The sequence below is a fragment of the Pezoporus occidentalis genome, unplaced genomic scaffold (genome assembly GCF_034315485.1).
Source record: "Pezoporus occidentalis ecotype Australia unplaced genomic scaffold, CSIRO_AGI_Poc_V1 ctg3, whole genome shotgun sequence".
NCBI classification, from domain to species: Eukaryota; Metazoa; Chordata; class Aves; order Psittaciformes; family Psittacidae; genus Pezoporus; species Pezoporus occidentalis.
Window position 1 is genome coordinate 17,881,878 of NW_026914940.1, and position 15,498 is coordinate 17,897,375.

General features: G+C 39.2%; 2 protein-coding genes across 12 annotated transcripts in view; one reads left to right on the forward strand and one right to left on the reverse strand.

Annotated features, from left to right (window-relative positions):
• Positions 1 to 1,340: 1,340 nt before the first annotated feature.
• On the forward strand, positions 1,341 to 7,690 carry ABRA (actin binding Rho activating protein). The gene is made up of 2 exons (XM_062627179.1): positions 1,341 to 2,088; positions 6,287 to 7,690. Exons 1-2 carry the CDS (start codon positions 1,358 to 1,360, stop codon positions 6,762 to 6,764), a joined length of 1,209 nt encoding a protein of 402 aa, XP_062483163.1. The 5' UTR covers positions 1,341 to 1,357; the 3' UTR covers positions 6,765 to 7,690.
• Positions 7,691 to 11,614: 3,924 nt separating this feature from the next.
• The window catches only part of OXR1 (oxidation resistance 1), a 224,370-nt gene continuing 220,486 nt past the window's right edge, over positions 11,615 to 15,498 (reverse strand). For all 11 annotated transcript variants that reach the window (XM_062627184.1, XM_062627183.1, XM_062627188.1 and 8 more), the window contains 2 exons: positions 14,410 to 14,483; positions 11,615 to 13,632 (listed from right to left, as the gene is read on the reverse strand). In XM_062627184.1, the coding sequence (XP_062483168.1) occupies positions 13,497 to 13,632; positions 14,410 to 14,483 (210 nt within the window). In that variant the 3' untranslated portion in view covers positions 11,615 to 13,496. The remainder of the gene's footprint in view (positions 13,633 to 14,409; positions 14,484 to 15,498) is intronic.

Genomic DNA, 15,498 nt, shown 5'->3' on the forward strand with positions numbered 1-15,498 from the left:
GTCAAAGATATGACATAGTCTTATATTACTAAGCAAAAGCTAGATAGGATCTAACCTACTTCAAACAGACCAGCCTTTAATAGAAAAGGGCAGAGTACCAAAAGCCCATATTTATCTCTGATGTAACACTGATGAAGCCAAGAGAATTCCTTGAAGTTCAGTGTGCCTCAGAGCGCCACGTGGCAAGTGCTGCAGGTCATCCTGTAAGATGCAAGGTATGATGGATGGAAAAAGCAATGCCATTTTCCTTTCCTATTTAGGAAACATTTCACTAAGAAATAAGATACCACAGGACCGTATCTATGGAAAATGACATTATTATGATGTGAAAATGTATGAATCAATTCATTAAACTATTGTATACGTACTCCAGAAAGTCCTCTGGAATGAAGAAATCACAAAGTTCCTTAAGAAATTTGATTTTTTTTCTATACTGTACCTAATAAACATAATTATGCTGTAAATAATAAACAAGTAAACAAGTTTTACAGATAACTTTCTTGAAAAGCAGTCAGGAATTAAATGGGCTGTACACTATTTTTTCAAAGTCCTAAACCTGGGAGGTCATTCGTCCATCTGATCAAGCCAGACTTTCTATATTTTTATATAATCTTCAGACTAGAGATAGTGGTTCCTTCATCCTTAGCGCTGACACCAAACATGATAGTGTTTCCAGACCCCCTTGAAGGTAGGTTGTAAATAGATGGACATTAATAGATAATGACTGGGAACAGAGCACATAAATACCTTTTAAAAAATTAACAAACCTGGATTTCTTTGGACATGAAAGCAATAAGAAGAAATAGCCTGGAAAATGTATCTAAAAAGTTCTCATTCATAGCCTGCTTCTGGTTTTATGCTGTGTGATAAGGGCCACTATTTACTTCTGATGACGAGGGATCTCTACTCCAGCCAAAGTTGTCAGCAACTGACAGCACTTCACATTTAGCAGTTTCAAACACTCTGTTCAGTATGTTTAACCCATGTTCTGCACTTCCAGAAGAATAAGACCCTTGCCAACAAATTGAGAATAGAGCAGTCCCTGGGAAGGGGGACTAAAGAAGCTGTTAATTTCCCACTATTTCCAGTGCAGGTCTGTGTCATGTTATTTACATCATACATCATTTGTCTGCTGTGATGAAATGCAACCCTGCATGTTAAAAAAAGACCTCCGTACCAGTGAGGATACTATGTCTTTGTGAGAAATGTTTCACATATTTTCCATGGGCACAAGCTGCCCCAGCTTCTATTTAAATCTCCGTAGCTCTCTTCAGAGGGCATTATTCACTTCAGGAAGTTCAGTCAGAAGGTGCTTATCATAAGAAGGGGAAAAGCCAGCATGGCAGCAGACAGTGCCATGGCTCCTGAAGGAAAGGCAAGCACCACTCCTGGAAAAAGGGCTGTCCACAAAATCCGAATGGCCAGCATGGTCTTCAGCTTGGCGCAAGGATGGCAGCAGTGGGTATCTGACCACCACGTAAAGCAAGCCCAAGAGCCCTCTGGATGGGTCCCCCCTACAGAAGACTCACCAGCCCAGCCTGTAGAAGAAAGATCCTTTGAAAAATGGCCAACACCACCTGTCGAGAAGGACCAAGAAAAAGATGATGAAAAAGCCTCAGCAAAGGAATCAGTAACAATAAGAGAATCTGAAAAAAACTCAAGGGAATCAGATGAAGCCCTGAAAAAGTTCAGCATTAAAAGCAAAGGGGTGACCAAAACAGTTGTAAGCAAAGCCTATGAACGAGGAGGAGATGTTAGCCTCCTCAGTGAAAGATACGAGAACAATAGCAGCTCAGAGATGACCAAGCTCAAAGAAGAATCAAATGCTATTGACAAAATTCTTAGTGGCAAATTATCTCCAACCATAAGGAGAAAGTGTTCAAACATGGTTTCAGAGCTGACCAAGGGCTGGAAACAGGTGGAACAAGATGACAGAGAAGGGGCTAAGAAAGAACCACTGCTTAAGTGTCATGATGACAGCCTGGATGCTGAGGACAGTGGCTATGGGGAAGCAGAGGACAAAACTGAGCCAGAAGACAGTGACCGAGAGGTGACGGTTGTGAGAATTAAACGACCTGTGCCATCTCTGTAAGTAAAATATCTCTGTTATATTATCACAAATGGTCAGCAGCCCCTGAGAGAAGTACAAGTTTCCATGAGGAAGATGGGAGGGAGGGAGGGAGGGAGGGAGAGGAATGGCAGGAAATGGTCAAAGATAACATATTAGTCTTGAAGAAAATAAGAAGAAAATACCCATGAAATATCCCTTTGCATATCCTTGTGCTTAAGTAGTCAGTCAACAACATCTCACTATAGCCTTGGGTTTTATGTGCTATATAGAGACAGGAATTTATGTTTGGGAAATGTTAATCATATTTAGTTCTCACACTGGATTTACCAGTTCATCAAAATCACTACTTAGTTCTTAATACTTTAGTTCATATTTCATAGTAACAATTTTTATCTCATCAAGAGCCTACAGCTATTCGTTTCAGCAAATGTTAAGTCTAAAGCAATATACCTGACAAATAATAGTTCCAAATACTTATTTAGTATTTTGCTTAATATAAATTGTAAATATTCCCAGGAGTAATTGGCAGGGAATGTCCAAATTAGTAATTGAAGGAATTAAAGTAGATCTTAACAAAAACTGGGTTCACTGCTTCTCTTTGGAAGCTTTCTATAGATTTAGAATTCATGAAGTAAAAGAATGGAAGCTTTCACAGGAGCTGGGACCCCAAATGTACATTAGAAAGCATCCAGCCTTTCTCAACATCTGCAGGACTCATTTGAATCATGCTATATGTTATAGATCATTTGACAAAAAGAACATTTGAATCATCAATATATTCTTCAAATTCAGTGTCTCTCTTTGGGTATGCTACCATAAGGGGTGTGTGGGGGGGTGTACATTCACTGAATATGTTGTGGAAGTAGAAGTTCCTGAGATACAGACTTATGTATGCCTGTAAATTGTGTGAAGAAAAAGGAAGCAGACTAATACTTACCTATGGAGTTATTACAGGTTCTATTTTAAATTTTGAATTAAGGAGCAAATGAATAGCATCCAACAATTTTGAGTAATACTTCTCTCAGTAAGAGGGTCTTACTTAAAGACTTCTATGCAAAAGCAGACACACGTAAAATTTGTAGCCCAGGTAGTATATAAGTAGTAAACAAGGCTCCTAGAACGGCAGAGGGACAACAGAGTCTGTTAGAAATTCTCCAGTTTCTTTTTCCAGAGACCTCCAGCAGAAACACCCTTCTAGAAGACAGCTACAAACAGTTGTGTGGTGGCCAGACTTGCCAGTGAGCACATGCCAAATTAATTCATCACCCTTGTGTTGAAGAGATCCATATACCCAATGCTGCAACATGAACAGCTGTAGGCAGTTGTTATAACACACTGCTCCAGCCCTCAGTTTTACAAACTCGACAATGCCCTTGAACTAAGACAGCAGAAAGGGGCATGTGGTTTCACCTGAACTATTGCAGTGTAAAAGCTCACATGTAGCTGTAAAATGGTGATGAAGGAGACTGCAGGCTTTGACGGCAGTGGGCACCAGGCTATGGCTAAGGCACAGCCCAGGTGCTGCCTGCTGGCTTTGCTGGGCAGGGAGGAAAGCTGAAGGTGAAACTTAAACCAAAGCAGGGCTCAGCAGAGCTCATTCACCTGAGCCTGCAAGGAAGGAAAAGGCTGGCACCAGGACATAGGTTCCTATCAGGAGCAATCCCTGTGTGGGGCTCGAGTCTCCACTGCTTCTACTCCATTTCCACCACCAGCACACATGTAATGTGAGCGTGACCTGAGCAGGAGGAAATCTGAGCTGAGAAGGCAGTTTTCACCCACCCAGCTAGCCTATGTGTAAAGGGAGAGCAGAGCAACAGGGATTGGAGGATCAGGGCCAGTATGTTCACACCATACCCTAATCGCAATTTCAGAAATGAGAGCTGGGACCAAAACAGATTCTGCGATCTCTCTGCAGACAGGCAGGCGGCAGCACCATTCCCGCTGCTCGGATTTTACACCTCACTACTGAGGAGCGTTTACCATGACCGGCATTAGACCATGACTAACATAATACTGGATTTCAACCATACGGCACTTTTTAGCACAGCTATCTGAGCACACAGAGCTATTTTAACTATTTAGATTAGGGAACAGAGTGATGCTTTGCTGTAGGCCGATCAGTCATCTCCCACAAGGAGCAAATGATTAATAGCCATAGTGAAAAATGCTCTCCAGTAACCTAGAGCTTGAAAGTTTGCGGCCTCTGCTTTTGGGAGAGACCACATGCAGCATCCTTTGACAGAAGCTAGGCCTCAAAACCAGGATTTCACAGACTGGGAAAAGAAGATAAATTTGCAGCAGTTATAATCTGTAAATAAGCTCAATTAAAACAAATTTCTAATTTAAAAAATGCCATCACAGAAATAAACCAGCTATTTTTCTGTTAAACTTTACTTATATTTTCCTCCTATGCCTAATGTTAGTGCTGCTACCTAGGAAAAACCTGATTAGCCATACTTACTGAGGTGCAAATGATCAAAGTAGCACCTCTGTTAGAGCTCTCCCAATGAAATATGACATGAAAGTCATTTTCTGCACTCACAGTGCTGTTATCAGGACTGGATTTTTTAACTACTCTCTTTTTTAATTTATTAACCTCAGAGTACACTATTTCAGCCTGCTACTTTCAGGAATCTTCCAGTGTGGCTTAATCTTCTTCAAAGATGCCGTAAGTACGGGGCTATTAAAGGAAATCTCCCTTTTTCCTCTCTATATTCCAGGGAAAAGGCATCAGTACCAGTGTTTTATTTTTTTTCCCTCACACCAGTACCTTCACAATTTCCAGCTGCGGTATTTCTGGAATAAGGTTTCTTAGCAGAAGGCATATTAACTCCTACAGGCATAGGAAACACTCTTTCATTCTTGCATAGGAGCCAAAGGGATGCAACAGTGACATGAAACTCAAAACATTAAAAAGGGATCCGTACCTTTCTCCTCCAGAAAGGATCATAGGAGACATGGAACATGGACACTGCCCTCAAGGTCCTTTCCAACCTTCGCTGTTCTATGATTCTATGAATCCAGTAAACAGGTTAAATTAGCTGTTGCCACAGGTGAAGCACTGCTTACAGTAGGTTAACGTTCACAACCTTCGCTTTGGATCCATGATCCATTGTGTAGATGTGGTACAGACATGAAAAAAAACGTTTCTATGTGTATATAGTTTACTGTGTTCACTTGTCATTAAGCTAAGCAACAGGGGAAACGCCCAGACAGCAGGGAAACAAGGTTTCCTGCAGTTTTGATCTCTCTCTACTGTTTTGCTAACTGGCGTTTGGTTCTCCAGTATTACTGCTAACATTCAGCTGACATCATTGGGGAGGTTTCAGAGCAACCTTCTGGGGACTAAAATATTAGAAAACAGGTTACTTTCCACAGCCACAGCTCAATGTACTCCCTAGCAGAGCTCTGTACAGACACATGCCAAGATGTGGACAGCACAAAGACTAGCTCAGACTACCTATAGCTCACGCACAGCATGTGGGATTGGCCTCTAGAGGAAAGAATATCAACAATATGATGTTACACACACACACAAAACAATAAACCCTCCCAAAATCACCAAGGTCCCTGAAGGTCTTTCCTCATCCTTTGACATTGATACAAATCTCAGTAGCCCTATGTTTCTTTCAGGCTTTTACCCTGCCAGTGGGGATGTGAATTTTGGACTCCAGTACTTGTTCAGAACCTTGTCGTTGTTATTTTAAACACTGACATCTATTGCAGGGGACAGATTTGTCTAGACACTACCTCCCATTTTCCAGACAAGAACAGCTGAGGACCCAGTCCATACACTTACCATTATTGTAATCTCTAACATCAGGGTGGACAGATTTCAGGCTCTGCGAGGCAGGCAGAACCTGGGAGCTGCATAATTGACCAAAGGTTTAGAAAGTGAATGTAACCAGCAACAATACTGCTTTGCTCTCATACAGAAGTATGTCATCCTGGGCGAAAGCTCGTCAAAATGGGCTCAGTTCTAGGTTGCATGGTGGTAGTGTACATGGGATCAAGTTGTGATCCGTGAATTTGCTTTTGAGTGCAAACTGAGAGAAAAACTCCCCAAACAAAGAATTTAGAAGTAGTGAACTCACGCCACCTGGTGGCTAGCATCTCATCTGGAAAAGCATGGTAACCAAGTTAAGAGATTTATAGCAGAACTATGTAATTAAATGATCAAATGCAAACCTGAAATGCCCTTTTTGTTTCTTTCAGCACAAACAGGATAAATGAAGAAGCACGCACCACAGCCCAGAGGAAATACAGCCCTGTCAATAGCCTGAAGGACAAATGGCAAGAATGGAGCGACCAGCACATCATGTCTCAGAAGCTCAATCCCTTCAGTGAGGAATTTGACCATGAGCTGTCCATGTCCATACGCCTGCACAAAGGAGACGCAGGCTATGGCCGTCCGAAGGAAGGAACCAAAACTGCTGAAAGAGCCAAGAAAGCTGAGGCCCACATCCATCGGGAGATCAGGGACATGTGTTTCATCATTGAATCCATGGCTAAGCCACGGCCTGATGGGAAGATCCAAGTTACATTTGGGGAACTCTTTGACAGATATGTTCGTATTTCAGATAAGGTTGTTGGGATTCTGCTGAGAGCCAGGAAACACGGCCTAGTAGACTTTGAGGGAGAAATGTTATGGCAAGGAAGGGATGATAATGTCATAATTACTTTATTAAAATAAGCATGCTACAACCAGAACAACTTGTTTTGGAAAACCTTTCTCCTCTTCTCCCTTGCTAACAGAATTTGCACATTTTGAATACAAGATTCATCACATAGAAATTACATCAACCATTTTTCTAAATACGTATTTTATAACTACTCCATGGTAACACAAGCATGCAAATAGATTTTTCTCTCTAACAGGAGGGCTTGCAGAACACTTCAGTTAATTGCTACATGAAAAATAGAGGAATCCATACAAAATATAAGCAGCTGATCATAAAAACCAATAGCAATACAAGTAGCTACAAATGAATTCCATTTCTTTTTCTGGTTCCTACATTCAAGATCTTTCCAATTCTTTTAACTGGGATATCAGTAATATAAACCACGCCAGATCAGAAGTTGAATGAGAATATAAACTCAGACAAAGTTTTTGACCTGTGAAAGTGATCATGTGAACCTATTTCCTAATTAGCTTATTTAAATGCATGTAAAAATAGTTGTATTTGATCACAGAAGCAAGGATAACACGTTTGTTCCCTTTACAAGTAGGATATACTGCTATTACTGCAGTATTGTTTTGTGGCAACTATTGACAAACAAAATGTGGCAACTAAAGACAAAATCCTTTTTATAAATGAGATTTTATATTTAATGTATTTATATAACTAATGTATTAGATAGTTGTATATTTAGAGCTATAAATGTTGGAGGGAAAAAAAAACAATAGCATGCATAAAAATGTTTTGGATAGCCACATAGAAATACCTCCTATGAATGTTGTGCAATGTATCATCAGATTATCTATGTAAATATGGCTCTTATAAATACAGGGAAAAATAACGTGCAACATATAAAAAAGTCAGGTACTTGTACTGTTCTGTATAACAGAAACTGACTACAGTCAGCATCTTCCATTGAAATGTACCTCTGTGAGAAAAGGAAATGGTGTTTCTTACTACACAGAAACACTGGCCTAATTTTATGGTATTTGTCATTTGAACCACTCTGATGCCACTACAATAATATATTTTGGTCCAAGTGATGCTGAAGAGGAGTAAATGCCAATGAATTAATACTCCTAGATCTTAAAATTGTTTGTATTACGCACAAAGCTGAGACCTTTTCAAGGTGCATAACGCTTACTGGATTACATAGATCACCACTTCTCTCAGCCTCTACTGTGCAAATAGCTAACCTGGTAAACACGTGTTTCATGTGAAAAACATTTGTTTCAGAGCGAGATGCCTGGGCAAGTAATATGCACAATGAAAAAGAAGTGGCTTTTTTCCCCATCAGATTCTTTCAAACTGAAAGAGCAAGTATCTTCTTACAGAAGAAAAGGTATATAAACATCTTGTCTCTGTGATAACGCAAGTATTGTTATCTTATTATGAGAGTACAGATACTCCACTTTGAAGCTCCAAGAAAAAAATAAATCAAATACATTTGGTAAGTTAGTGATACAAGAACTGATTACGATGTCTATCACTAAGTCCATGTAAATCATTAATATTTTAGACACAGTTATGTGTTGTGAATCTAAGGAAAAAAAATAATTACAGGATTCAGCAGAACTTATTTCATGTTTTCTTGAGATCTCAGACTACTCAGGCTGACCTGCAAAAACGACCTGTAGGTATAATACTTACATAATATTTACGGCATATTCTTACATTTACGTTTTTATACAATGACTTTCACAAGCTGTCTGAATTGTCGTAAGGATGGTGGTTGTCAAAGGAATACATGAACTATAAATAAAAGCTGTAACTGATTATTTCTCCAGGTGACTGCTGTGGGAAATGCTGTTGAATGCTTCACTAAAGTCTAGGGAGAAAACATCCACAGCCTTTCACTCATTCACTAAGCAGGTCACCCTGTCATGAGGAGATCAGGCTAGTCAAGCAGGACATGCCTTTCACAAACCCATGCTGACTGGCCCTGATCGCCTGGTTGTCCTGTAGGTGCCACTGATGGCACTGAAGATGATGTGCTCCATAACCTTCCCTGGGTTCAAACTAACAGGTCTGTAGCTCCCCAGACCCTCCTTCTGCCCCTCTGGTAGATGGCTGTCACATTTGCTCACTTCCAGCCAACTGGGACCTCCCCAGTTACCCAGGACTGCTGACAAATGATGGAAAGTGGCTCCATAAGCCTTTCTGCCAGCTCCCTCAGTATCCTTGCACAGATACCATCTGGTCCCATAGACTTGTGTGTGTCTGAGTAGTGTAACAGGTTACTATCCCTTGGATTATGGGAACTTCCTCCTGCTCCCTGTTCCTGCCCTCCAGCTCAGCGGGAGCTGGAACAACTGGGTTTTACTGTTAAAAACTGAGTTAAAGATGGCATTAAGTACCTCAGTCTTTTCCTCATCCTTTGTCACTGTTTCCCCCCCCCCCCTCCAATAAAGGATGGAGATACTCCTTATCCCTCTTTCTGTTGCTAATGTATTTATAGAAACAATGATTTCTTCTTATGTATAAGAACATCCAGACATATGCGCACTTACATTTACCATACAGGTTAAAAACTAGATTGTAGGTTTAAAGAGAGGCATTTGAAGGGTAAAAAAAACTAGCCTTCAAGCTCACAAGACCTCTTCAAAAAGACCTTGCACTTAATTGCTTAGATGAGCTGTGTAACAATGTTATCACTATATACATGATCAGTCTATAACTCACTACAGGTAACTTCTTAAGGCTCCATTCACAATCACCCCAATGCAATGTTAAAAGCTTTTGCAGCAACAACAATTTCTATTTTCCCCATTGGAAGTATTTCCAATTGGAAAAGAAAACCACATGATTCCACACCTTTGAGTAAGCAGCAACATGCAGTGCCTTCTGAACTGTAAAAAGCAGGTACTGGCTTTGCGTAAGAGAAATATTAAATATTGTTATATTATGATTTATCAAGCTTTCATGCAGGTTATATGTTTTGTAACATTTTTACTTAAAGATGTGGGACAGGTTTATCCACAGAAAGTAGGTGAAAACAAATCTGAATTACGAACCAACTGAATTATCCAATTATCTCCTACTACACTGTGTCACATTCCTGTGGAATTAGTGTGACCTCTGCCAAATTTAAATGTTCTACTTAAATTCAAAGTAGTAGGACAGTAAAGGTCAAAATCTGCTTGATTAAAGCAATCTTCACAGATTTTAAGACCTTTCCTAATTCTGACTTGTTTAAAAAATTAAACCCTTAACCTCTGAGATAGAGTGAGCAACTCTTTCTTACTTTCATGGTAGCTTACTCTTGCACCTTATTCTTTTAAATAATGCATTTACCCCCAAAGTGTTTTATTTGAAACTGATTTCCTTCCAGTAAGTAACAGATCTCCCTCATTTTTCTGCCGGAGGCATGTGCTGCTCTTGCAAATGTTGTGACTGTTTGCCAGAAAAGCAACGTTCCTTCCTTGGTCCTGAAAGAAAGTGTCCTCCTGTAAGAGCTGTGAGGTATTATGTGTTTTATATATTATAATTATATATTATATTTTCCATATTCTGAATGCAGTTTACATGCTTATTTGTATTGGAAGAAATAAGTTTGACTTTCACACCTTTGTATTTTTTTTCTAGTCTTACATCAATTGCTGCAGTGCATAAAGCAAGAGGATGGATCAGTGAGTGGGCATGCCACCCAGTGGAAATGGGGTCCCTCTTCCTTGGCATTAATTCCTGCTTTAAAATGTTCCTGTACATCCAAGGGCTCAATGTTAAAGCTAGTTTTTAAAACTGTGTAGTAGAAAGTATAACATTTGTGGTGAGATGTTCAGTCATCACTGATCACAATACTGGCAAGCACTGCTGCCCGTTACTCCAGCTGCTATGTATACATTGCACCACATCAACATCTTAACTGAAGTCACTCCTGCCATCACGTGGCACATTGAAAGCAGTCTAGTGTTCAACAGCATGTGTATTACTAGCAGTGTAACTATTACAAAAGAAACTCAACAAGGATTACAAAGTTTGTCAGATAATCAGGACAGGAAAAAGCAGAGCTTAAACAGACCTACCACTGGAGAAACTGCAGTGGGACAGCTAGCAGGACCACTACGTGGTTTGTACATACTTCACTACAGGTATACCATTCACTCAACTGGATGCTCTTTACTCCAGTGCCACACTGTAGCTTTTTTTCATATTGTAGTAGCAGGTACTTTTCTTGGATTAAGTATACAGGTCTGTTCCCTTAACTGAGCTCCCTATTGCTGTGACAACAGTAAACCACTCTGATGACCTGCTCATGTACAAAGGAAGAACATAAATGTGAGATGCAAGATTCATGTCCTGAATGAGGAATACTAGGAAGTATTAAAATCAAAATTAATGTTTTAATTTGAAATTGAATAAGCAGTTGCTGTGGCTTAACCCCAGCTGGCAACTAATTCAGTATTTATACAAGCATGACTGCCACTGTACTGCTTACCGTCCTGTTATTTCCACACCCCCCCCCCTCCATGTGCTTTCCCAATACTCAGACATTCAGCTACTGAAAGTTTTCCGGTGCTTTTATATAATCCTCCAAAGTGTAATTCTTCATAATATTCTTCACAGTAGCATTTAAAATCTAAGTAAGCTTTTTTGCAATATAAGCTTAGGATAAAGACTAGGCACTTGAATTCATTTAGGTCTTTTTCGGCAAGGATAATGCAAGATGCCTTTTGTTTTTCATCCCTTGAAAATGGCTGAAGAAGCATCTTTTACAGCTTCCACTGGGCTTTCAAAAACCAAAAATCCACAAAAGGATGAACAAATACATCCTATGTATTCAGCAGAGTTATTAAATGAACAGCAACAATCTCCATTTGTGCTTCTGAGTAAACTCCAACTTCTAAATAAACTCCAACTCAAGTTTATTTTTACATATATTTAGATTTATTTGCTATACATCACTGTGACCTTGTAGTACTTAAAATCCAATACAGGATTTTTTGTTGTTGTTGTTGTTGTTGTAATAATCAGTCTTAACTCCACAAAGACAATAATACTGCTGTGGAAGACCAAAGGGGAGAAAAGCCATTTCATTTTATTTACAGTTCTTTATTTTGTAAACATTTAGTCTACACATTGTACTAAGTTCTAGTAAGGATAAAGAGCTATACATAGAGACAGGAACAAAGCCCTGTATTTCTATTCATGTTAAGCATTAGCATATTATAGATGAAACATCTGCCCTTTCTCATTCCCATAGCAGTAAGCTATCTTCAAATAAGTTTTTAAAACTTTCCAGAGATGTAAATATTCTGAAGTAATGTACAACTACATCTACTTAAGCCAACCCACTTGGCTTTTATTCCATTTCTAGAATAATTTAAAGTGCTATAAGCAACCCGTCCATCAACACTTTTCTATAATAACAAAACTACTTTGAACATTAATTTACAAGATAATATACAATGTTCATCTGAAATAGCTGAAATTTCAGCACAAAGTCAGTCACTGTCACACTTAACAGCAATTTTTTTGTGTTTTTTTTTGTATTGTTTTGTTTTGCAGAACACAGAATAAAAGCTTTGAAACAAACAGTTCTGTTGAGCTGTTATTGCCACAATGGCTTATCATTTTTCCTACAAAAGTGGACAAGAGCTACTGGAACTGGATTCTAGCCTGTCATTATTTTTTTTTTGAGGTCACATGACAGTAAGTTTGCATATTCCACAAGTCTACTGAATTACAATATTGTCTACCTATAGTACATTATCTCATTTTAATCAGAGCTGGTGCTAACTGTAAATTTACAACATAGACCCACTTAAAAACATCACGACTATTTGTTTCTTTGGACAGGAATAAGCTATATTCTTGGAGTTGATGTGCTACACAGCTACAACAGTATAACAGTATATATCTGACACTTTATGTTGAAGAAAGATGCAGCTGTTTCTGTATTTTTAATGCCCTGCTATAGCTACAGATTGTTCACCCAGTTCGCTTACTTCAGCCTTTTAACTTTGTGGAACTTTGATATTCCCTTGCTATTTTGTAAGTCCTTGCCGCGTAGCTCAGTATTGTATTTGGCCCAAACCTGCAGATTATTAACAGCATGTGCAAAACACTCTTTAATACAATCAGCATGCAGCTAGAACACATATTAACCGACTTTTTTTCTAAACATGAACAATAAACAAGACAAGTGGCACTGTTGACTTTGGATATCTTCTAACTTAAGCATATATGTACTGGTATGTGCTAATGAATGCTAGGCTTCTCATCTCTTTGTGGCACCGTATGAACTAGTCCATCATTGCTCTGGCCCAATCCCTACAGTACTGATGCCAAATACCCACACACAGCTTTCTTCTTATATCAGTTCACAGAGGGCAACTTCATTCATAGACTTAATTTAGATACAAAAATAATAACCTATATTCAATGAAGCAGCCCCCTAGCAGGATTGTAGAAAGGTGTGTGTGGGAAACCTGGGAGGCAACTGTAATGAGGATATGAATATTTTGTAGGCTGCAAGGTTTAAAGTAACTGATGTTAATCTTTAGTCCATGTGGTCTCTATTTTGTAAAAGCATCTACAGCTTAGAAAAGTTGGACAGTATATTACAGATGTGAGGGCATGAAAAAGGGTTTGCTATTTAAAAACAAGAACTAGATGGCCACGCTGAAAACTTAAAAAAAAAAAACAGGAAGGTAAAATGGTGTGTTATATTGCTCCTAGGGATTTCTGAGCTGCACTGATTAATGTCAGGTTTGGGACAACACCCTGTAGAAATAGTTAAATACTCATTCGAAAGCCCATATTTCTATGTCTTGAATAATGAAGTCTTCTCGCTTAGAAAGTGTGTGATTCCCAAATGTTTTACATGAATGACTTCTTCCATGGTAGAGATCACCATCGAGCCAAAGAGCAAACTCCCCTCTGCAAGACAGACAACATATTAAAGCAAGACTGAGGGAGTAAGCATTAAACTTATGAATGTATCTTTCATTCAGCATTCAGGAACAAAGAGGAACTATGGAACTCTTTAACACAAATACCTCAGAGATGTTGATAAATTTCAAGCTGCAAAGGCTTTTTTTAATTTTTCTTTTACTATTTATTAATTTGGGAATATCCCTTGTTCAGATATGCTGAAATAAAAAAAAACCTAACCAGAATTCCTCAGTTTTCAGCCTCTTCCATATGTATTAAGAAAAAGGCATTACAGTACTCTTAAATGTGAAGAGAACACTGATAAATAAGGGAAATACCCTAGAAGCTTATGCACTTGAATGGATGAGGGAAAAAGGGATTACACAACATATGCTTTCTGAAGACACTGGCACGTCTTAGGATGGCACAATTTCAGTTCAAGCCTCTTCTAGTTACATATAATTTTCACATTTGCATACCTTCAAAATTAGAATGTGTCTATTCTGAATATACCAAGACAACCACGCAAGCAAAGATTAAGCAAAGCATGCAAGGCATCATAACCTTGGAGGGCTGAAACTTCACACCACAGTATGCTGAAGACAAACCTCCTGTTTAAGTTTGCTCAACACAGGAAGCTGAACACCTGACACAGTAAATCCTTCTTGGCTAGAAGAATCCTAAGCTATCAAACTGAAGACAATTCCAAATTTTCTTTTCAAAGGTGTGCAGACATGCACACTTTTGAGAGACTCTTAATGACAAAAAGAAATTATAACTTACCCTCCTCCACCAAAAGCAAGGGAGTCCATGTCTCCTTTAATGAAGAACATGTTGTCTCCAGTCCATTTGAAAACCTAATAAAAAAACCCAACAACCAATCAGAACAGATTAGCAAGTTAAAATACCTGAACTTTTCATTTCAAGAAAAATCAAACATCAATTAGAAACACTTGGCTAGAGGCCAGCTGGATGAAGTCGGTTCACACAGAAAGCGCAGTGAAAAGATACACACAGACAAACATTTTCTTATGTTTCATACTATTTAAAGTAAAACCATTCCAAAATAGGTTTTTATTGAGGACTGAAACTTCTACACAATGAGTAACAGAAAATACATTTAGATTTTATTCCCTTTAAAAGGATGTAGTTTGTGAACTTTCAGACACCTAGTAGAATTTAGACTAGTAGAAAAATCTTCAGTACAATGAAAGAGTTGGGTTAAGTTTTTCCACTATGCAAACACTACCAACTTACTGTGCACTTACAGATTCTGTGACAGTACTAGTATGATGACTTTTTTAGGGCAACTCCTAGATTTTTAAAAGTTATTTACTGTTATGATTTATTCAGTAATTATTTCAAGATAATGCATATGGAAAGAAAAAAGTGTCCTGGGTTCCGCAGTAGCAGTCATGTTTTTCCTTTGTGTTAACTGGTGCAGTGCAGTGTTTTGACTTTCAGCTCGGGAACAGAGCTGATAACAAGGATATTTTGGTTTGGCCAAGGACTTTGTGAGGCTCATGCTCTGCCAGGGAGGAGGGGAGGCTGTGAGGAAGCAGAGACAGGGCGCCTGACCCGGGCTAGCCGGGGAGGTATTCCATACCACAGCACGTCATGCCCGGGGTGAGGGGTAACTGGGAGTTACCCGGAAGGACACGGGCTTCCGGGTGGAACCCGTTTTCTTGGCCGGTGGTATCGTATTCTCTTCCCTTGTTATTTTCCCTTATCATTGTTTTAGCTGATAGTAGCGGTGGTGATTTGTTGCTGGACTGTTTTTGTCTCAACCCGTAGGAGTTGCACTCTCTCGATCCTCCTCCCCGTTCCTCCGGGAGCGGGGAAGGGGAGAGCCCCGGTGCGGGGAGACGGACA

What these genes read in the sequence shown, in the direction of transcription:
- ABRA (XM_062627179.1), top strand. Translation starts at nt 1,358, where the DNA reads ATGGCTCCTGAAGGAAAGGCAAGCACCACTCCTGGAAAAAGGGCTGTC. An exon ending in AAACGACCTGTGCCATCTCT is followed by an intron (nt 2,089 to 6,286) that starts GTAAGTAAAATA and finishes TGTTTCTTTCAG; the next exon opens with CACAAACAGGATAAATGAAG.